Consider the following 22,818-nt stretch of genomic DNA (forward strand, 5'->3'; position numbering starts at 1 on the left):
AACAAGTGACTGGTTTCTCCTCCTTACCAAGAACAGAAGCCCCTGTACTGACCTCTGGACTAGGAGCCTGTTTCCCCTGAGCACAGCCTCCTTCCCTCCCTCCAGCCACCACTCCATGCAAGGCAGAAGGGAAACATTCAGAAGAAAATGTTTCTTCCTCCTTTACTTGTTGCCATGGAGACTGTTCTTCATTAACCTGACCTGCCAGTTACCATTCTGAGTGAGGGAAGAGGATGGAAAGCTCCAAGCAGGGAGGGCCTCTTTATGCATGCATGCATTCATTGTGTCACCCCTGATACTTAACAAAGCTGTGTAATCTGAGGGTAAGAATTCAGGCTTTGAAGTCAGTCACTGGATTTAAGCTCCAGTTCCGACATTCCACACGATCTTGGACCAGATATTTCACCTGTCTGCATCTCACTTTTGTCATCTGTAATGGAAATAAAAATAGTACCTACTTCATAGAACTGCTTGAGGATTAAGAAAGAATAAAGAAAGTAAATGCACTTAGCAGAGCGTCTGACACATGGTGAAGGCTCAAAAAATATAAACTATTATTATGGATGCCTGTGACATGGCAGGCACTGGGGAGGCAAATTGTGATAAGACACTCTGGTTTGAGAGACTTTGCTTGTTTCTAAGTATTTCCCCTTCATGGACTCTTTCCCATACTTTCAACTTAGTTTTCATAGAAACAACAACTCTTTCTTTTCCCCCTTGGATTTCATTGGTAAAAGACATCAATTAAATTCCTTAATTACAGTAACAAATGCAACTGTTATAAACAGGTTTGAAAACAAGCATTTCTGACTGTTGATAAACAACTTCACTAGGTTGATAAACAGCATCACCTAGATCAAGGGTGAGCATTGCCAGCATCCCAGAAGCAGACACTTGCCACCTGCAAGTGATAGTGTGCTCTCCCTCTCTCCTTAGACTTTTATGATAAACACTTTTATTTTCCTTTGTAGTTTTGATATGGCTCTGATGACTGGAGGAACTCCAGGGTTCGAGACCAGCCTGGCCAACATGATGAAACCCTGTATCCACTAAAAAATGAAGGACAGGCAAACTAGAGCAATATTTTGCAAACCACAACCTATACCCCATTAGTGACTCTTGTAAAATGGATATAGTGGGTTCAAACTTCAAACTTGAACCTTGAAGTTTGAATCCTTGGCCCTGATGTAGACTAACTGAGTGAAATTTGGGCCCAACCAAATTCTCTATTCTCAGTTTCCTCATCAAGTGTAGGTACAATGAAGGTGTCAGTCCATTTTCTGCTGCTATATCTGAATACCACAGACTGCATAATTTATAAAGAAAAGACATTATTTAGCTCATGGTCTGGAGGATGGGAAGTGCTATGCCAGAGCATAGCACTGGCATCTGGTTGGCATCTGGTAAGGGCCTTCTTGCTGTGTGGTAACATGGCAGAAGGCATTGCATGATGAGAGGGCAAAATCGTGCCTGTCAGCTCAGGTCTCTCTTCCCCTTCTTTTTTAGCCACCAGTACCATTATGGGGCCTACCCTGTTTGATTTTATCTAATGCTAATTACCTCCCAAAGGCCTCACCTCATCAAAATACTGGATGCTGGGAATGGTAGGTGGAAGGAACGAATAGGAGAGATTTGTTAAAAGACACAAAGTTACAGCTAAATAGGAGTAATTAGCTTAGTACTCTGTAGCACTGTGGGATGACTAGAGTGAACAATAATATACAGTTTCAAATAACTAGAAGGAAGATATTGACTGTTCCCAACACAGAGAAATGATAATATTTGAGATGATGAATATGCCAATTACCCAGAGCTGATCACTTTACATTATATATATCAAAACATCACTGTGTGCCCCATAAATGTTAAATTATTACTTGTCAATTTCTAAAAACTTTTTTTAAAAAATTACAAAGTAGCTCATACTTACAAAATAATATATGTACAGGTATGTGTATACACACACAAATATAAACTGATACATATAAAATTACATACATGTATGGTTTAAAGAATAATAAAGGCTAGGCAAGGTGGCTCACGCTTGTAATCCCAGAACTCTGGGAGGTCAAGGCAGGAGGACTGCTTGAGCCCAGGAGGTTGAGACTGCAGTGAGCCATGATTGTACCACTGCATCTCAGCCTGGACAACAGAGCAAGATCCTGTCTAAAAGGAAAAAAATAATAAAGAGGAAAGTAAACATTCATGTGGTCACCACCCAGCCTACAAAATGGAACATTACCTTTGAAGTCCTTTGAGCCCTTTCCTCATTACATCCTCTTCTCCTGCCACCCTTCCAAAAAATGACTACCTATTTTATTTTGGTGTTTACAATTCCTTTGCTTTCCATCATAGCTTTGTCCACAAATGTGTGTGCATATTCCTAAACCATATTGTTTAGTTTTTTTTGTGTTTGAACTTATATGGTTGTCATACTTTATGTTTGTCTGCATATTGCTTTTTTAAAAATCTAGCATTATATTTCTGACATTCACTTAAGTTACACCATCTGGTTACAATTCGCTTATTTTTCAGTACTGTATAATATTCTATAATTTGAATAAATAACAATTTATATGTCTAAAAAAAAAATGCCACCGATAGCCAGGCGTGGTGGCTCTTGCCTGTAATCCCAGCACTTTGGAAGGCTGAGGCTGGTGGATTGCCTAAGGTCAGGAGTTCGAGACCAGTTTGGCCAACATAGTGAAACCCCATCTCTACTAAAAATACAAAAAATTAGCTGGGCGTGGTGGCGGGCGCCTGTAATCCCAGCTACTCGGGAGTCTGAGGTAGGAGAATCGCTTGAACCCGGGAGGCGGAGGTTGCAGTGAGCCGAGATCGCCAGGCTGCACTCCAACCTGGGCAACAAGAGCGAAATTCTGTCTCAAAAACAAACAAATGCCACCAATATACGAATTTGGGCATTACATTTCCAACATGTGAAATTTGAGGGACACATTCAAACCATAGCAGAGGGTCAAATCAGTTAATAAACTGCAACACCAGTACCTGTGCATACTAAGGGCCATATACACGTTAATCATTATCATCATCCTTTCGTTGGAAATCACTGAGGCCAAAGGAGTGGGTGAGACCGCCCAGAAACGAAGAGGGCTGAAGACAGTCTTTCAAGAAGTCAGCATCTCAGGTTCTTGTGCCGGAGAGGTAACAAAGAAACCAGCCGGGGGACTGGGCAGCACAGCTCTGAGGTCACCGAAAGGAGAAGGATGAACTTCTATAATGGCTGATTGTGTTTGGATGCTAAGGAGAGGAGAGGCAGGCATTCCGCTGAGAGAGGGAGGGATGCGTGGGGCAAGGCGGGGACGGGGAGCTGGTGTAGGCGGGAGGAGGGCAGACGGGTACTCTGGTCTATCCCCGCTTCCAGGACGCATCTTCTGGGAGGGGGGCGCGGAGCATGGATGGCGAGTATGGGGAACTCAGAGAGGGACAGTGTCTTGTCACAGGAAGGGAGGGTCAGGAGGGAAATTTGAAAGGAAACGTCTCTGGGAACCCAGGGCTCCGCACTGCCAGGCCCTGGCTCCTTCGGACAAAACCACTGAGCAAGAAAGAAAAGCCAGACCCCTTGGCAGGATGGACAGGGTCCCTGCCCACTGCGGGGTCTGAGGCCTGAGCCAGGAGGCCTAGATCCCAGGACCTCCGCCTCCACCCCAGGGATCAGAGCAGCCTCAACCCTGTGCGCGCTCCAGGGAGGGGACCCGGCGTGCGATGCGCGGGGGCTGGGCGGGCAAGGGCGGTGGCCCGGGCGGGACGCATAATACAAAGCCCGGAGCCACGAGGCTGGCGGCCTGGAGGGGGCCGGAGAGATGAATGGGGACGGCCGGGCCAATCCGAGCGCAGCATTTACAGCCGCGACAGAGAAAGCCAATCGGATCCCTGGGGCGGGGACGGGGGCGGGGACAGAACCAATCAGCTGTGAGGACGGGGCCTGGGGCGGAGCCGCGCAGAGTTTCAAACCGGCTGTGGTGGGCGAGGAGCAGCTGTGCTGGGCGTGTGATCCGCGTTGGTGCTGTCGGGTGAGTGCGGGCGGGGCACAACAAATTTCGTTCTTGTTCCCCAGGCTGGGTGCAATGGCGCGATCTCGGCTCAAAACAATTTTTTTTGTTCAGAGGGGAGGGCATCGGGTTCGGACACGCACGGCCTGTGGAGGCGTCTGGGTACTACAAGCGTCGGATCAAAATCGGGGCGTCTGGTGGGAAGGCCGGGATCTGCGTGGGGGCGCGTTTGGTCTGGGCGAGCTGGTGAAGGAGATGGTGATCGTGTCCTGGGCCCAGCGCTGAAGCTCGGCTACGGCGTGTCTTGACCCCGCCTCCCCTCCTCGCCTGAGCCAGAGAGAGGAAGGAGGTTGGGATGAAAAGACAGCTGTTTTGGAAACTTGAAGTGCGGGACAGCAGAAATGCTGCTGACCCGAGACCTCTCTTCCAGGAAGCATCCTCCTTCCCGCACCCACACTTGCCAACTCGCCCGCTCCCCGCTCGCCCTCGCCACCCCGCTGCATCCCATCTCTTCCCCTGTGTCCAGGGTCTCTGTGGGGCCTGGAAATGGGGATGGGGAATGCCTTGCTGACCTGCTTTTTTGCCCTCCTCCCCAGGGTCTAGTGGACAGAGAAGACTCTTGGCCAGACAAATGGCTTCTCGGTGGCAGAGCATGGGGACCTCTGTGCGCCGGAGATCTCTCCGGCACCAGGAGCAGCTGGAGGACAGCAAGGAGCTGCAGCCTGTGGCCAGCCATCAGGAGACCTCTGCAGGGGCCCTGGGGTCTCTGTGCAGGCAGTTCCAAAGGAGGCTGCCCCTGAGAGCCGTCAACCTCAACCTCTGCACAGGCCCCTCCTGGAAACGCCTGGAAACCCCAGAGCCAGGTCAGCAGGGCCTCCAGGCTGCAGCTCGCTCAGCTAAGAGCGCTTTGGGTGCCATGTCCCAGGTAATACTGACAATACTAATCATCTTTTTAATGGAGTGTTTCCTTGGTGCCAGACAGTTCCTGCCCTCAAAGAGCCTCAAGAATATAGACTCCAAGAAGACAGGGATTTTGGTTAGTTCACTGCTGTTTCCCCCGCACCCCAAATAGTTCCTGGCACATATAGGCGCTCAACAAATAGTTGAATGAGTTAGTGAAAACATGTCTTGGAGGAAACAGATGCTCACAATACCAGGTGATAAGAGCTGTACGTGATAGGAAATTGCAAGCAAGTGGCCAATAGCGAGGGCTCGCCAAACACAAACTTAGCCGGTGAAGGCTTCCCAGAGGAGATGATTCCAGAGTTCACCCAGGGAAGCAAAGGTCAAGGGGTATTTAGGGTAGGAGAAATAGTGCAAGTCCAGAGCCCCTCAGGTCCAAGCCTAGAGCTGAGGGAAAGCAAGGTGTACTGCCAACTCAGCCGTGTACCCCTGAGGAGAGCCAGAATTGTAGTCTGGGTATGAGCAGAGGACAGAGAGCAAGGTAGAGCCGGGAGAAAGGACATGAAGGAGCTTAGACTCTCCCAGGAATGATCAGGAGTCTGGAGGATTCTAAACAGTGGAAAGTCTGGTCTCATTAGCATATTAGAATTTGTCCTTTATCTACGTGATGGAGAACGGAATAGAAGCAGAGGTGCTCCTGAAGGAGACTAAGGATCTGGACTTGCAGAGGATAAACTTCAGGAGCTGCTGAGAAGGTCAGTTAGAGGGGATTTGCTGTCAAATGAGAGGTGCTGGCAGGAAGATGTCCTTATATTGGATGTAAGCGTCTATGGGCCCTTCAACCGATGCATCTTTAAACCCAGAGCTGGAGGTGTAGACGTGTCACTTAGAAAGGACAGAAGCCATTAGGATGAACAGACCTCCAGAGAGAGGACTGGGGGCTGCAGAGGTTTCTCCTCGGTGTCTCATTGGGAATTCTGAAGACGAGAGAATTCTCCAGAAAGAGGGTGGCTCTTTCTGGACCCTCTGCAGAGAGTTCTCTGAGCCAAATGTTAGTCTTTATTTGGAAGAACTTTTTGATTGTTTTCGCCACCCTCAGGGATCAGAGAAATGAAATGAATTTGTCCAAGGTCACGTAACTCATCAGATTTAACCTGGGCTGGGCTCCAACCCCTGGGCTCTGGCTTGCCAAGGCAAAGACAGTCGAGCTGATGAAGAAGAGCCTTCACAGCCGTCACCCAGCTGGTGTGAAAGGCCCAGGAGTTGGGGCTTGGTCCTATGTGCAACAAGAAGCCATAGAAGGGTTTCGAGCAGTTGAGTGTCACAGTCAGAACTGCCCTTTAGAAGGATCACTATGGACCACTGTAGAGGGTGGATAGAGTGAGTGAGACCCGAGGCAGGAAGACAGGCGCTCTCCTGGTGTGCAGGGGGTGCTGGGCGGGGGAGCCTGCTCTACTCTGGGCCCTCTCCTTCAGTCTTGGGGTCAATCTGTGTCTGGAAAGAGAGTTTGGACTTAGACAAACAGGCTCCAGGCACCAGGGGGATCCTCCTGCTGCTGACTGCTGCTGTCATATCCAGGAGCTCTGAGCTGGGTCCCTGCCATGGACTCATTCTACGAGGAGTCAGTCACATCCTTCACCCTGGATACTAAAACAGCCTGTATTTACAGGACACTTGGTGGGTCTAGGGATCGCTGGTAGGGTCTGGAGACCAGGGTAGTTTACCCTTGGGTTTTTTGTTGTTGCTTGTTTGTTTGCGAGACAGGGTCTCACTCAGTCGTCCAGGCTGGAGTTCAGTGGCACGATCTCGGCTCACTGCAACCTCCACCTCCCGGGTTCAAGTGATTCTCATGCCTCAGTCACCCAAGTAGCTGGAACTACAGGCACCTGCCACTGTGCCCGGCTAATTTTTTTTTTTTTTTTTTTTTTTTGTATTTTTAGTAGAGATGGGGTTTCACAATGTTGGCCAGGCTGGTCTCGAACTCCTTACGTCAGGTGATCCACCTGCCTCGGCCTCCCAAAGTACTGGGATTATAGGCGTGAGCCACGGTGCCCGGCCTCACTTTTGGTTGTGTCTGTGCTAACCTTTCCATTTGCCTGTTCCAGAGAATCCAGGAGTCCTGCCAAAGTGGCACCAAGTGGCTGGTGGAGACGCACGTGAAGGCCAGGAGGCGGAAGAGAGGAGCACAGACGGGCAGTGGATCCCCAGCTCACAGCCTGAGCCAGAAGAGCACTCGGCTGTCTGGAGCCGCCCCTGCCCACTCAGCCACAGAGCCCCAGGAGAAGGAGCGTCACCACCTCTCTGCCCGGATGGGCTCACGTGCCCACCCATCACGGCGGTCAAGGCGGGAGGCTGCCTTCCGGAGCCCCTACTCCTCAACAGAGCCCCTCTGCTCTCCCAGGCAAGTGGGATAGTGCCTCACCCCGGCACTGGTGACCTTTTAGCCTGGGCACAGTCCCTGCTCTCTGACCTCCCAGACACCAGCTGGGCCCCAGGGGCTTCTTGGCACCTCCTGTGGCTACCTGGAGCCAGGGGTACCCTGAGCAGCGTCATATCATGTTATAATTATTCTTACTGTTAAATGTGTGTCCTGCTTTAGCAGATATCCAGTGCGTGTATTTGTTCATTAGAAAATGAGAAAACTGGCCGGGCACGGTGGCTCACACCTGTAATCCCAGCACTTCGGGAGGCTGAGACGGGTGGATCCCCTGAGGTCAGGAGTTGGAGACCAGCCTGGCCAACATGGTGAAACCTCATCTCTACTAAAAATACAAAATTGGCTGGGCGTGGTGGTACACGCCTCTAATCCCAGCTCCTTGGGAGGTTGAGGCAGGAGAATCGCTTGAACTCAGGGGGTGGAGGTTGCAGTGAGCCGAGATCGCGCCACTGCACTCCATCCTGGGTGACACAGCGAGACTCTGTCTCAAAAAAAAAAAAAAAAAAGAGAAAACAAAACAACAACTAGATTCCTAAGGATTGTATTTCAACTTTCTGGCTGAGTTCTAGGGGGAAATGGAGTGTGTTAGTTAAGGCTGTATAGTAGCTTTGGGCTGTTGAATTTTTCCCCAAATTTCTTTGAGGGCTAGCATCTTTCTTTAGTCTCATAGGAACCTTGAGCTGTAATTAAGGTAGGCTCTGTTTGTCCCGTTTGACAGGTAATGAAACGGAGGTCCGGAGGCTTTTGGTGATTAGCATGAGGGCCATCCCGTAGGAAACAGAGGAGTAAAAGCTGGGGTCCAGATCATCTGGATGTTCTGCCCCACTGATCAAGCTGGCCTGCCCTGCAGAATCTTCTAGTTCTCAGACAGGCCCAGCAAGTGGCCTGGCTCAGGGGAGAGAGTGAAGCTCATCCCAGTCCACAGTCCCTCGCAGCTTCCTATTCCCATCTCGGGGCTCTCAGGGAAGGCTGCCTAGCGGCTGCCCGTCTGTTGTGGCAGGTGGTCACCAGGATGCATGTAAGTGACCAGGTGGCTCTTTGCAAACCTGGAAGCTAAAATAAGGCTTGTGTACACTTCAAAAATACTCTCCACATCTGTGTTCTGACCTGGTTCCGCCCCCAGAGCTAGCAGAGGACCTGAGAAAATCCTTCAGGACCTTAGTTTCTCTGTAAAGGAAGAGCTGAGCTTAGCTCTGACACAATCCCACTCACCCAAGCCTCCTAGTGAGCCCACAAGCAAGTTTTGAAGCCTCCTGGAGGGCTGAGGCTCAGTTTCCAAGTGGGGACACTGCAAAATCACTTGCCCATGACCTTGGCCTTGTGGATCTTGATCTTCTCTCTGTTTGTTGCTCTGAGGTCACTTCCTGGAGTGAGGGTCTGGAGTGAAGCCCAGCCCACCAGGGTCATCTGGGCCCACAGACCAGACCCCGGTACTGGGTTGCAAGGGGCTCCTGCCAGGAGTTTCCAGCTAGTCACTGGTGTGGCTTTTTCTTTCGTTCAGCGAGTCTGACAGTGACCCAGAGCCTGTGGGGGCGGGAATTCAGCATCTCCAGAAGCTGTCCCAAGAGCTAGAGGAAGCCATCATGGCGGAAGAGAGGTGAGTTGGCATTCCATACTTCAAAGTGAAGTGGCCGGCAGGGCCCCTCCGGCCATCTTTGTAGGCAGGCGCTGGTTCTGTGCTGACCTGCTGTGTGACCCTGGCCAGTCTTTGCCCCTCTCTGGGCCTCAGTCTCCCTCATCTCAAACATGAGAAGAGACAAAAACCTGGACTGGGTCGATGGTAAAGAATGCAGCCTGAATGTGTGTGGTCTTCTGGGCCTTGGGCCCCCACGTTTGTCCATCATTTGGAACCTCACACGTGGCTGGTTCCTGAAAAGCCTGCCCTTCCTCCAGAACTGTCCGTGGCTCCTCTGTGCCCTGCCTGCCTGTGGAATAGGGAAAAGCAACCTGACTGCTATGGAGCTCCTGGTCTCTCTGCTCATGGCCCCATCCTAGGCGCAGGGCCTCGGTTGTGGATCTCCCCTAACTTGGGGCTATTTCTCCATTCCACTTGTATAATGGCCATGATGGGCTCTAAGGCTGAGCCCTGCCAGCTCTATGTGTTGGGGGGCCATATTCCTACCATGTTTCCGGGTCTGATCTTGTCTAGCTCAGGCTGAGAGGGGCCCACTCAGAGCCCACCACACCCAGTGGCATCAATCCCTCCCCTTCTCTCTAGTGGTGACATCATCTCTCTCATTCATGACTGAGGAAGTGCCTGCAGGTAATGCCCACCTCCCAAGCGTCTTTCTCACTGTCCTCCTCCTCCACCTCATGCATGAGCAAGTTAAAGAAAAACCCACAGAGCTGATGGGCACAGCAGAGTAGGTAGGACCCGCTTGCTGCTTGGAGCCAGAGCTGCTAACCTCACAGACCCCATCATTAACAGCATGCCGGGGGCCCCGAGTAGCTACAGCCACCTTCCAGCAGCCCCCACCCCACAGTGAGCAGGGAAAGGTATCCCTACTTCTCCGACCTTGAGCACAGTGACAAAGGCAGCTGTCTTGCAGGAAACAAGCCCTGTCTGACCGCCAAGTCTTCGTACTCAAGGATGTCTATGCTTCCCCGTGAGCTTCCCGGAGGAAACCCCCAGGAGTTGTCAGTACCCCCAGGCCACTGCTAACAAGCACCTAACAAGGGGCCCAGAGCCCCCTGCTCCGGCCACATCTGGACCCATCAGTGACTGCCTGCCATAGCCTGAGAGTGTCTTGGGGAGACCTTGCAGAGGGGGAGAATTGTTCCTTCTGCTTTCCCAGGGGACTCTTGAGCTTAGAAACTCATCGTACACTCGACCTTGAGCCTTCTATTTGCCTCGTCTATAACGTGAAGTGCTAGCCTCAGATGTTTGAGAGCTCTTAGCTGTGTACCCAGGTGTCTGGTTTTTGGGGAGTCATCCACAGAGTCACTCACCCACCGTGTTTCTGGTGCCAAGGCTCTTGGGGGCCCCACTGTCATCCCTGCTTTCCCTACCAGGGACTCAGAGGAAGGCATAGGAGATATTTCCAGGTTTCCGACCCTGGGCTCACGGGTTCTATTTATACGCTCAAGGCGGAGTACTGTGGGTGTGCCGGGAGGGGTAGCCCTGTTCAAAAGCAATTTCTGCCCTTTGTAAATTATTTAAGAAACCTGCTTTGTCGTTGTATAAGAAACCAGCGTGTGACTTTCCTAGATAACACTGCTTTCTCATAATAAAGACTGTTTGCATTTGACATCTGTTCCGTTTCACCGGCCACCTCCAACCTTCCCCGCCCTCCCACACCACTCCGGGCCATAGATCTGTCATTTGTGGTCTCATTTGTGGCCCTCATCCACCTCTGCTCTGAGCCAGTCTGCCCCCAAAACCCATCCCAGGAAGAACATGTATAAAGGGAAAGGCTTCTCAGCTTAGTTCGGACGCAAACACACCGTAAAGGCAAATAAGGTTTTTATTTAAGTGACAACATTTGAGAGCTAAAAACCAGCTCACATCAAAATCAAGACCAGTTGTAAAAATCTTTTAACTCCATAACGCTGTTTTTGTCTTGTTAGAAATCTGATATCTTACATTAGCGTTTCTAACGGATTTTGTACAAGGCAGCCATAAGGAATATAATAAACCTTTTTCACCACAGAGCCGTCTGTCACAGATAATACTGAAAGTTACACACTTAGGAACAGTCAGACCACAGACAGGGTCAGACTGGCTGCCACCGCCAAGTAAACAAATAGAAAAGGACAGCGGGGTCCGAGGGTGGGGGTCCCTGTGCAGGAGTCACCCTCCTCTGCCCTGCCCCTCCTTGGGTCACCTGCTTCTCCTTTGCCCTAAAGAGGGTGGAGTCAAATTCAGATTTTCCTCCCAACTGCCTGTTAGTTTCTCAACAAGGAGAGCAGAGCCCAGGTCAGGCCTCAGTGCTTGGACTTCACCCTAACTATGATTTTTAAGAAGGTTCCCCCAAGCCCGGAAGGAAAGGAAGGAGGGAATGTTACAATAGGTTTCCAGGGCACTTGGCACCCAAACCCCCCCCAGATGGGATTCGGTGGGAAAGGTGGTTGATTAAGGCGGGGTCAGGGCACCCTCCCGGGGCTGCACCTGGGCTAGGGGGGAGTGTGAGGATGCAGGGGACCCATGTGCCTCATGAAAGACTCCAGGACACAGGAATGGGTCCCAAAGGGGTAAAAATCCAGTTTAAAAACCGTGAACTCCAGCCTCATGTCTTCCAGAGAGCCCACCGCCGGAAAACTCTGGAATACCGGGATTCAAACACATTTGTTTGCTGTAACCCAGCACCCAGACAAGAGGACCATTCATCCCAGTGTGTGAAAGGAGTCTGTTTTTTTAAAAAAGAAATAGTTTACGGAGCTCAAGGGAGCCGTTGAACTCTTTTGGAAAAAACCCACGACGCTGGAAGAGCAGGTCCTGGGCTAAGGACACACCCTGAACCCTAACAGGGCAAATGATACAGGAGGGTGGCAGGCAGGCCCTCGGTCACGACAGCCGCCGGATCGGGAAGAACAAACATGCCACGCAAGAAACAGGGAGCTTTGGTCAGGCGGGAAGATCTGTCTCCAGCTGCTGGAGGGCAGGCATACCAGAAGCTAGAAGAACTCTCTAGAAAACAGCTGGACTGGGGGGGTCACAGAACTACTCAAGGAGAGGCAGCGGCACCCGCTCCCGAGAACAACACAACTTGGTTCTTTCTCCAACTTAACTGGACGGACAAAACTGAAGAAACCACTAGTATAGAAAGTGCATATGCATCACACAGTTGCTGTGAAAGCAGTACTGAAACATACGTTGTCTCGCCACTAAACAGAACCGCATCTACACACATTCACACACACCAACGACAGCTCCAGTTGTTGTGTTCACAACCTCTCACTGTACACCATCGGCATCTCATGTGTGCATCGTCAGTCAAAGCCCCGATCTTCCTACCTGCTTGCTGCCTGGACCCAGAGCTGCTTCCAAAACAAAGGGCCAAAACAGGTGGCCATCCTGCTGGGTCCTGTGTCCCAGCTCTGACCCCAGAGCCACAGAATCCTGGTCACACTGACTTCAAATTCCCCAGGGATCCTGGCTCATGTACTCTCTCTCTCTGTCTTCCTCTCTCTCTCTCTGTCTTCCTTTCTCTTTCTCTGTCTTCCTCTGTCTTCCTTTCTCTTTCTCTCTGTCTTCCTCTCTCTCTCTGCCTTCCTTTCTCTCTCTCACTCTTTCTCTCTCCCTCTCTCGCCTAGCCTGGAGTTCTCAGGGAAGAGGGAATCTAACTGGGAGCAAAGTACCTCATACTAATTATTTTATCATTTCAGTTTAATCGGTGCCTTCTGCAAAAAGGAAATGGTAGAGTTTTCAAGAATCAGACTAAATCTGCCCAAGTTTAAATCAGGATATTTTTGGGAAGGATTAGGGTTGAGGTGGTTATGCCATATGAGCTGGTGCCTTTGGAAAGCCAGGAACTGTGAAATGTTAACAGGGGGATGGGCACCTGTGAACCGCCAGGAGACAGGATCATAGAGGAGGCTGAGGCTGAGGCTGAGGCGGAGCCTGATCCGCACTCCTCCCCACAGACTCGCCAGCAGCCCTGGGCTTGAGTGCAGGATGCGGCACTGGAAGTAGAGCAGAAGAGCTGGCAGACTGAAGACACATTTCTAGGGGAGAGAGCAGGGATGGACGCTAGGAGCCCAGACCCCTCCAGCCCCAGGAGGGCACCCAATTTGCCAGGCAATTCACAATGGTGGTGCCAGCCGCCCCCATCAGCAGCATCATAGGCTGCATGGGAGCCGCGAGAGGTAGACATTGAGCAGAAGCGACACTGAGCTGACACAGGTGCCTGCTGTGTATACACACGTCTGGGCCCTGGGGCAGCCTGGCTGAAATTGCTGGGACCGGCCTCAGTGGCAGCCCATGGGGGCTCAGCAGCCACCTGGGCAGCCCCACACAGCAGGTGTGGGCCTGGGCCAGGGAGTCGGGGTTTTCCAGGATGCAGGAAACCAGTGCCCAGGCCAAGGTTCAGCAGCAGGAGGGCCTGAGCAGGCTTTAGGGGCCCCAGAAGGGCCAAGTCCTGCCAACCTCAGGGGACTACCCAGGAGGAGGTTATGGGCACAAACTGAGCAGCAGGGGACAGGGAAGAGAATACAACAGTTGGAGCCAAATTTCCAGGAACCCCTAGAACCCTGGAACTCAGCTCTATGCCTCCAGGAGCCAAAAAAGGTAGAAGGGTCCTGGCAGAGCTGGGGTTATGGGGAGCCAGATCACTAACCTTTTGGCAGGAGATGGAGGTGGGTTGTCCCTGGGACACCCGGTTTGAGCATCAGTGCAAGGCAAACCAGCTGCGCCTCTCTGTGGAGTAGGGGTCCCTTCCCAGCCCACCCAGAGAGGCTCCTTTAAGAGTCCCTCCTTTCCAGCCCACCCAGACGCCCTCTCGCAGGCTGTGTGAAAGGTATGGGTCACAGGACACGCAGAGGGACCTAGGCCTGAAAAGCCTCAATGGGCCAAACTGCAGGACATCTTGCGAGTCAAAGACTCACACCAATCTCAGCTAGGGGGACTTCTCCAATAACAGAAGGAAGACGGGGCCCAGAGAGGGCAAGCAACCAGCTCAGGGGCTCCCAGCCAGCCCAGCTGAGCCAGAGCCCAAGGCTGCAGCCTCCCAAGAGAGGGCATGAGGCAGGGCTCCGGGAAGAGGAACCCCTGGCCTCCAGGGCCACAGGGAAATGGTGAGGACACTGAGGACAAGGGGGGGTTGGGGACAATGGACAGCTGCAGGACAGACCGTCAGCACCAGACCCCACCCCCCGAGGGCTGTGGACAGGGACCGGGGATGTGCTCTCACTCCCAGAAAGTGGCCATCTTGCTGTAAGAGCGCCAACCCCAAAATGGTGATCCAGGACCACAGGGAGGGCGGGCACAAATGCCACTCACGCCTCCACAAGACAGTCGAGAGGCTGGGCCTGCCAGCGGCGTTTGGTCCCGAGGCTGGGGCTGCCCCCTTGAGGACCTGCCTAGCTCGCTGTGAAGCCTGGGGACGCAGGAGGGTGGTCGAGTTTGCCCAAACGCTCCAGCTCCGCGCAAGCCTGCCCCCAGGATGACACAAACATGAACCCTGACTTGGGCTTGCAGTCGCAGGCACGTGGGAGGCAGCAGCGGCTGCACCGAGACCCCCGGATCTCACCTTGTGGCAGCTCAGGGAGCCCCCCCGGGGTCGGGCAGGATCCCTCCCCGCTCTGGTCGGACACTGCTGGACAGACACGGGAGGGGAAAAGCAGGAAAACGCCTGTGTCGGGGAGAGGGCAGCCCCCTCCCGTCCCTGCAGGCAGCCTGATTGGGCCCCCCACCCCTGCTCTGAGCACAGCCCACCCCTCAGGGCACCGACTCGAACTTGGGGGGCCCACGTGCCCAGCTGAGCGCGGGCAGCGGCCGCTCGTGGTCCTTGTCGGACTCGGGCTGGCTCTGGGCCCGCTCGGGCTTGGGGTTGACGGCGGGCGGGTCGGGCTGCTGCACCGACATGGTTCTGCGCAGGTGGTTGCGCTTCCGCAGGAACTCCGGCTGTGCGTGCAGCCCGAAGCTGCCCTTGCGCAGGATCATGCGCGAGTTGTTCTTCTTTGGGCGTGAGCGGTGGCTGGCCTCCAGCGCGGCCAGGTGTGCAGCGTAGCCCTCGCTCAGGAACTGCGGAGGGCAGGGCAGGGCAGGGGAAGAGGGGAGGGGAGGGGGAAGAGAAGAAGGGAGGGGGAAGAGGGGAGGGGAGGCGGAAGAGGGAAGGGGAGGGGGTAGAGGGGAATGGGGAAGAGGGGAAGGGAAAGGAGGGGGAAAGGGGAGGAGAGGGGGAAGAGGGGAGGGGGAGGGGAGGGGGAAGAGGGGAGGGGAGGGGAAAGAGGGGAGGGGGAGGGGAGGGAAAAGAGGGGAGGGGAGGGAAGGAGAAGGAGGGGAGGGAGAAGAAGGGAGGGGGAAGAAGGGAGGGGAGGGGAGGGGACAGGCGTCAGGTAGAGGGGACCCCGATGCTGATCCTGTCCCCATCATTTCCCAGGAACACTCTATGGAGACACCTCCAGCTTCTCTGAGGAAGCCCAGGGAAGCCAGGAGCTCTTTAGTGTTCCAGAGTCCCCATCCCGCTTTGAACAACCATGCATCTCTACCTGTACCCGTGGGTCACACCAGAGTTCTCTGGATTTTCATTCCTATTTTATTTTAATTAATTTATTAGTTTATTTATTTGAGACAGGGTCTTACTGTGTCGCCCAGGCTGGAGTTGCAGTAGCCCAGTCTCAGCTCACTGCAGTCTCAACCTCGCCAGCTCAAGCAATCCTCCAGCCTCAGCCTCCCAAGTGACTGGGACCACGAGTACATGCCACCACACCCAGCTCATTTTTTAAATTTTTTGTAGAAACAGCATCTTGCCATGTTGCCAGGGCTGGCCTTGAACCCTGGGCTCAAGCAATCCTGCGTATCAAAGCACCGGGATTACAGGCATGAGCCAGGGCACTTGGCCTATGGCTCACTAGAATTCTGCAAAGTCCCTCCCATCATGCCACCTGCCTCTCCATGCCTCTTGTCACTTTTCTGAGCCCCGCGGCTGCCCTCCTTGCCGGTCCTTTCGGCTGTGCCCAGAACCTTGCTACTCGATATGTGGTCCATGGACTCTGGCAGCATCACCACCACCTGGCCCCTTGTTAGGCAGAGCCTTGGGCCCTCCCCCCGCCCCAGGCCTATGGAATCAGAATATGCATGGCAACAAGATCTCCAGGTGATGCCTGGGCACTTTAGAGTTTGAGAAGCGGGTCCTGAGTTCCCAACTTGGAAACGCCACCATCTCCGGACCCTCTACCCGGGGGTCACTCTTAGGCACTGCGTACTTGACATGCCCCAGAGGGAGATCACCTCCTTCCCTTCCGCCTGTTGTGCGATTCCAGTAGTGGCACCTCCTACGTGGTCACCCAAGCCACAAACCAAGGCACTGTCCTCTGCCTTCCCTTTCTCTCATCCTGCACATCCATCTGGGCATTACCAAACCCAATCCATCTCCTACCAAAAAATGCCTCTCAGACCCTCCACTTTCTCTTCAGCTCCCTCTCGGCTTTTCTTTCCTTCCTCTGAACCACCTTCCACCGACGGCCTGAGGGAGCTTCCTGAATCACACACCTGCTCATCCACTCTCGCAGAGTCCCCACACGGGCCATCGTGGCTGCACTGACCGTTCCAGCCCCCTCTCTCCCCTCCCAGCGCATGTCCCACGCAGCCAAGCTGAGTCACTGGCAGTCCCAGAATATACATGTTCTTTGTCACCTCCTGACCTTGGCTTTTGCTGCTGCCTCTGCCACAAATGCTCTTCTCAGTCTCAGGCCCTTCCTGGACCATTCCTTCAAATTCCAGAAACCCAACCTTGCCCTGGAGTCTGGGTCCCTCTCCAGGGCCCCGCAATTCCCTGAGCCCCCCATCATACATCATGGCACTTGCTACACTCTACTGTCACCAACTGCACGTGTGCCATCTCCCCACTACACTGAAGTTCATTGCATCCGACTCCACTTGGGATTCTCTCCCCGCACCCAACACAGGCCCTGGCCCGAGGCAGGCACCCCGAAGTGTTTGCTGAATAAATGAATGAGCCAATGTGGGAATGAAGAAATAAATGAATGAAGTGCCCACTCCCTCCATCCCTTTCCCTGACCTCCCTCACAACTCCCCGCCTCCAGCCCCGCCTCCACCCACCTGGCACTGGGTTTGGTACTTCTTGGTGGACCTGCCCACGATGAAGATCTGGGAGGCGGGCAGGCCCAGCACGCTGTAGACAGAGATGTCCTTTGTGGAGCCGTAGGCCGCACTGATTTTGATGAAGCACTGAAACACAGGGCAGGCACGGAGGGAGAGTGAGGCCAGCCTACCTCCTGGAAAGCCTTCCCAGGCCAACCCCAGGGAGCCCCCGCTTGGGGACCCTCTATGGGCAGTCTGGTAGACTCCAAGCCATGGGGCCACCCTGTGTCAGGAATGAACCCCCAGAGTGGCTGCCCCTCCCTGCACCCCAGGCCCATCCCAGGACTCTGCCCGGTAAACAGTCGTGACCACACCATTTACCGGTCCCGCCTGCAGCAGTACGCTCAGGTTAAGTAATGATGAAGCCAAATGTTCCTTTGTGGATAAGGAAATTGAGTTCCAGGTTTCTGGCTCACAGGGCCAAGACTGGAGGCCAGTTCTGCCTGGCTTCTGATCCTGTATCATCCACACCGCTCCACGCTGCAGCTCGCCGTGCGCCCACTGCCTCCCGCTGGCTGGTGTAATGACTGTCCCACCCCCCGCCCCCCAGAATCCCCAATTCAATTCAGAGAACTGCACAAGGTCTGCCTTGCTCCAGGGCACTTCCAGACCATCACCGTTCCCTCCTCTCCCTGGGATACACCGGATCAAACTGCCTCCTCCTGTGAGGTGCTGGCCACCCAGCTGCTTCCTGTCCCTGTCATCCTCTTTTTCTCCCACTCACGCTCCTCTGAAGCCACTGGAGACTTTGGTCCTGGGTCACAGCTTTCCTTCCTCCCAATCCCCACCATCGCTGGAATGAGCCACAGTCAGAGTGACGTGAGGGATCTACCACCTCCCACCCCGCCTCGCAGCTTTGCACCTTCTTTCACGTCAGTGGCCGTCACTTCCGGAACCGAACTCAGAACCTGCCCCTCTAACTGTGAACTTCCACAAGTCCGCTGCGCCCAGGGTTTCTGCCCCCTCCCTGCCACGTCTCCGCCAGCCGCCACCTGGCTGCTCTCAGCCTCACCGACACTTGTGCTTTCTGCACCAGCCCTGCTGCCTCACCCCTTCCTCATCCTGCCTGAGTGACCCGCAGCATCCCTGTGTCCTCTGCCTCCACCCCAGATTTTCTCACCTCTTCATCCTCCTCCCACACCCGCCCAGCCCCAAATCTCAGCCCTGGAAATTTTCCACTATCCACCTTGTGTATTTGTATACGCTGCTCACTGAGAGCTGCTAAAGAAACACAGAGCCACGCAGCTCTCACCCTCCATCTTCTTCCTGTCCTTCCCTGAGCCCTACTCCGTCCTGCAGGTGGCTGCCTTCGATGCTGGACCAAGGAGAGGGCTTCCTCAGTCCGCTGCCCCTCCCCTCAGTGGTTGGTGTATTCCCAGCTGACTCAGAGGGTGGAGCAGTGCCTCTTCGTCTGGCCCTTCCACCTTCTCATTCACCTGAGATCACTCCTATAACTGGGATCCTCTAGCTCTGGGGACCCTGGCTGGCTGCCTCATGACCCTCCCAGCTGACACCCACCTTCTCTGCTCCTCTCCCTACTACTTTTGCCCCCTTATCCTTCCGAATTGTCTTTTCCTCACAAGGTCATCTGGTGGCCAACCTTTGTCTAGTGGACAGTTCTCAGCATCCCACACCCTTGGCAAGAGGGGCACTAGCTCCTTGAACCCCTCTCCTACCGATAACTGTAGCCTCTGTCTCCTGGCCCTCCTCCCCCTCACTTTCCTTCTGGTTCCTCAGCCGCTCCTTGTGCTGCTCTCAGGGGCCCAGCACAGCCTCTTCTCACGCCTCGCCTCCCTTCTCGTGGCTCCGCTGATCCGTCCTGTGCGTCTGCTTCCCAGTCTCCACCTGCAGCCCAGACCTACCCTAAGCCATATCAGGTCCCATGGCCGTATCAGCCTTGACATGTCCACAGCTGAGCTCATCTCCCTCCAGCCTGGTCCTCCTCTCGTGTCCCCTCTCATTCACTCACTCATTCATTGATTAATTCTACCAACATTTATTGAGTCCCTACCACGCAGCATCATCACCCCCAATCCAGAAGCTATATTGGTGAGCAGAACAGATAGGCTCTGCCTCCATGGAGACCTTGGTCAGGTGTGTAGCACCTGGATCCCTCCTGGTCACCCAGCACGGACATCTTAGGACTCCTCGCTCTCTGCGTCCAGCCATCCCTGAGTCCTGACTATTCCACCTCCTAATCCTGTCCATGCTTTTCTCTCCATCCCGTGCTCATCATCGCCTGGATTATGGTCTTCCTGTGTTTTGCTTGGGCAACAGCCCCCTAACTGGCCTCCCTGCCTCTGGTTTCTCCTGCCAGTCTGTTCTCCACACAGCCACCAATGGGATCTTTGTACACGCCAAGTTAGACAGGACCACTTCCCTGCTTTAAACTGTTCCGTGGCTCTCCATGACCCTCAGCAGAGAATTTGTGATCTTGGCCTGGTTTCCAACGTTTTCAAGATCTGCCAAGTTTGGGCCCCTGATGACCTCTGAGGGCTCAGCTCCCACTTGCCCTGGGTCTAACCCTGCCTGCACTTACCCCAAGCCTGGATGCCCGCAGCTCTGAGAACGTCCCAAGCTCTCTCCTGCCTCCATGCCTTTGCACATGCCATTTCGCTGTCTACCTGACAAACTCATGCTTCAAGACTCAGCTCAAAAGTTACCAACCTCCTAGCAGCCTTCCCTGCCCTCCCTGGACAAACTGAAGTCCTTTCTCCTCTGTTTGCTAAAAGGGCCTTTTTCAACCACACACCAGTAGTTATCAATTGACATGTCCTTCCTCCTCTAGATCAGGGATTTGCAGACTTTTTCTTTGAAAGACCAGATAGTAACGATCTCAGGCTTCGCACTGTGTCACCACTACTCAATTCTGCTGTTGTACTGCAAAAGCAGTCATAGACAATACGTACACAGATGAGCTTGGCTGTGTTCCAATCAAACGTTTTTTATTTAGAGACATTGAAATTCATGTAATTTTCATGTCATGAAATATCATTCCTTTGATTATTCTCTCCATCCATTTGAAAGTATAAAAACCATCCTTAGCTGACCAGTCACAACAAAACAGGCTGTGGGCTGGATTTGGTCATTATATATCAACGCCTGCTCTGCTCTAGGTCAGGGATTCTTGATTTATTTTTCTGTGCATCAGAATCCCCTGGAGGGCTTGTGAAAAGGTTCCTGAGCCCCCCCCCCCCAGAGTTTCTGATTGAGTAGGTCTAAGAGGGTAGGGGGCGAGGCGGGGCAGAGAATTTGCACTTCTCCTGAGTTCCCTGGTGCTGCTAGTGGGAACCACAGCTTTGGTCACGGAAAGCACATCTGGGTCACAGAAAGCACATCCGGGTCATGGAAAGCATATCTGGGTCACGGAAAGCACATCCTCTGCCCCCCTGGTTCTGTTTGTCTCTGTGCAGCCCCAACAAGCACAGAGTAAGGAACACAATCGCCATTTAAATGTCTACTGGATGAATGGCCAGATGTAGAGACAAGAGTCAGGAGATAAAGGACAAAAGTCTGACTCAGATCTAGGGCAAGTCGCTGCAGCCTCACCTTTCTCCTCTGTCAATGACGAGACTAATAACCTACCTCACAGGGCTGCTAGAGGACCCACCAGATCCACGGGAATGGGATTTGTAGACTGCACATCATGAGGCCCCACCCCGGGGGAGGGAGGCAGGGAGTGGTGAAGAGGAGGGTTGGGCTCTCAAGTTGTGGAGGCCCCGCCCCTGCCCGGAGCTGGCCACTCACCTCCTGCATGAGGTTGCGCAGGAAGATGGCCTTCTGCCGCAGCGGGTCGTGCACCAGCCCGTCCGAGAAGAAGATCATGCCCTGTGGGAAGTTGTGCTGGGACAGCCACGACACCACCCGCTGCTTCTGCATGTCCGGCCGCCCCGTGATGTAAAGGATCATGTAGCCCAGGTCCTGCCAGTGCCTGGCGAGACGGCATTAGAAGGGTCCAGCCCTGCCCAGTGCAGGCCACCCGATGCCCAGAAGCCTGCCCTGACCATAGCTGCCCTCCTGAGACGTCAGAGGGACGAATCTGAGGCGTGCTAGGGAGAACAAGGGGGATCCCGAATCCCCTCTCCCGGTTGAGCCCTGGACATCTCCCCGGATGGCCTCCAGGTGCTGCAGGCCCACATCCAAACTCATCTCCTCACCCCGACCCCTCTGCTCACAGCCGCTTCAGAGCCAGAGACAGGCGCCTTTCATTCCCCCCTGTTCCCTGTGCCTCCCTCCCTCCTCCTCCAGGAAGAAAGCCTTTCCGTTTCACCAGGCCAGACTCTTTACACCCCCATCCCCCAGCCCTCTCACTTAAGCCCTGCTTCTCATCCTTAGCCTGGGCCCCATCTCTCTCCTGGGCCATTACAAAAGCCTCCTGGCCGGCCTCTTTCCCTGCACCCCCGCTCCTACCCATATCTAACCTGAGCCCTGTAACCCTGGGCAGATTACTCAACCCTGCCCAACCTCCCAGGGTTTCAGTTGCCCCCTCTGTAAAACGGGCATAATAATATGAACTACCCCATAAGGTTGTCCTAAAGATGAAAGGAATTAATCCCAAACATGCGTAGCAAGGTGGTGTGCTTGGTGTGGCTGGCTTTATTATTATCCTCCACAGTGTTTCCATGGTGATTTCTGTACATCACAAATCGAACCCCAGCACTCCTTTGCCGAACAGCATCTCCAGCTCCCCAGCACCCTGAGGTAGAGCCTCAAGGCCTCTCTCTGCCTCTGTGGCCATGCCCCTGCTCTGCCCTTGCATATGGGATCCCCCCCGCCCACCCAGAGCTGCTTTGCGGCCGCCGGACAAGCCCTGGGCTTTTCTGCTACATAGCTCTCCCCTAGACAGCCCTTATGGCTCCATCTCCTGATATTCACATCTTCCATCTTTCAAGACCCCCCTTCCTCCAGGAAGCCTTCCCTGCTTCCCAGGCAGAATCAGCCTGTTTCCTCTGTGCTCTCACAGCACTGTGAGATAACTCTCTTGGTTGACTTCACGCAGAATCCTGGCTGCAAGATGTCAGATAAGCCCAGACCTGGTTGGGCACCTATATGGCACCTGCCACCAGAACAGGCTAACAGAGATGGGGAGTTCTAAACCTGGGTGATGGTCTGAGGGATCTGGGGATGCTTTACGCTAATGCAGGGGTACAGGGGTCACCTCAGGGATTCTGGTTAGTTCTGACGTGGGGCCCAGTGATATGTTTACGAAAAGGGGAGTTCCTGACGACTGTCGAGGTTTGGTCAGCACCATGGTGGCCCCTGGAGCCCGTGGAAGGCAGTGGGAGGACCATGGACCCCCAGAGAGGAAGGACCACAGCCTCCCCTTTCCTGCAGTGGGAGGGGGACCGTGATGCTGGAGGGATTTGTTGTAAGGGCAACAAACGACCTAGCCCTACAAGGGGAAGGTTGGCCCCCTGAAACGGGCTTGAGTCTGACTAGGCCTGTTCCTACGGAGCTGCTGGGCATCTCGAGGGCAGCAGTCTCCCGGGAGCCCAGGAGCCAGGCCCATCTTCTCTCCCCAAAGCCATCACTGTTACTGGGGTGAGGCAGGGCAGTCTCCAGCCCCCAAGAACTTCCAGTGCCTCGCATCTGTCCTACTCTTGAGGTTCTGATCACTTGGAGTCCTGGGTTACACTTTCTCATGCCTGTGACTTATTTTCCCCATCAGACTCTGAGTTTCCTCCAACTTAAGAGCTCACTCT

At 53.8% G+C, this 22,818-nt stretch overlaps 2 protein-coding genes across 5 annotated transcripts in view; one reads left to right on the forward strand and one right to left on the reverse strand.

Moving 5' to 3' along the window:
• Positions 1-4,000: 4,000 nt before the first annotated feature.
• Positions 4,001-10,585, forward strand: PIMREG (PICALM interacting mitotic regulator). Of its 3 annotated transcripts, XM_005582663.5 has the most exons (5): positions 4,001-4,034; positions 4,610-4,938; positions 7,022-7,317; positions 8,855-8,950; positions 9,903-10,585. In XM_005582663.5, exons 2-5 carry the CDS (start codon positions 4,645-4,647, stop codon positions 9,961-9,963), a joined length of 747 nt encoding a protein of 248 aa, XP_005582720.3. In that variant the 5' UTR covers positions 4,001-4,034; positions 4,610-4,644; the 3' UTR covers positions 9,964-10,585. The 3 variants fall into 3 exon arrangements, 2 of the variants coding, with proteins under 2 accessions (XP_005582720.3, XP_073874507.1); XM_074018406.1 differs by lacking the exons at positions 8,855-8,950; positions 9,903-10,585 and having other exon boundaries at positions 4,001-4,175; positions 7,022-7,514; XR_012425184.1 differs by lacking the exons at positions 4,001-4,034; positions 4,610-4,938; positions 7,022-7,317 and adding an exon at positions 9,572-9,616 and having other exon boundaries at positions 8,814-8,950; positions 9,903-9,997.
• A 214-nt stretch (positions 10,586-10,799) lies between these two features.
• Positions 10,800-22,818, reverse strand: part of PITPNM3 (PITPNM family member 3) — a 107,594-nt gene continuing 95,575 nt past the window's right edge. For both annotated transcript variants that reach the window (XM_045375501.3, XM_045375499.3), the window contains 3 exons: positions 20,864-21,047; positions 17,075-17,203; positions 10,800-15,034 (listed from right to left, as the gene is read on the reverse strand). In XM_045375501.3, the coding sequence (XP_045231436.2) occupies positions 14,729-15,034; positions 17,075-17,203; positions 20,864-21,047 (619 nt within the window). In that variant the 3' untranslated portion in view covers positions 10,800-14,728. The remainder of the gene's footprint in view (positions 15,035-17,074; positions 17,204-20,863; positions 21,048-22,818) is intronic.

Source organism: Macaca fascicularis, chromosome 16 (assembly GCF_037993035.2).
Source record: "Macaca fascicularis isolate 582-1 chromosome 16, T2T-MFA8v1.1".
Taxonomy (NCBI): domain Eukaryota; kingdom Metazoa; phylum Chordata; class Mammalia; order Primates; family Cercopithecidae; genus Macaca; species Macaca fascicularis.

Coding starts and splice junctions, on each gene's coding strand:
- PIMREG (XM_005582663.5), top strand. CDS start 4,645: ATGGCTTCTCGGTGGCAGAGCATGGGGACCTCTGTGCGCCGGAGATCT. Junction 4,939..7,021: donor CTTTGGGTGCCATGTCCCAG/GTAATACTGACA, acceptor TGCCTGTTCCAG/AGAATCCAGGAGTCCTGCCA. Junction 8,951..9,902: donor GCCATCATGGCGGAAGAGAG/GTGAGTTGGCAT, acceptor GCTGTCTTGCAG/GAAACAAGCCCTGTCTGACC.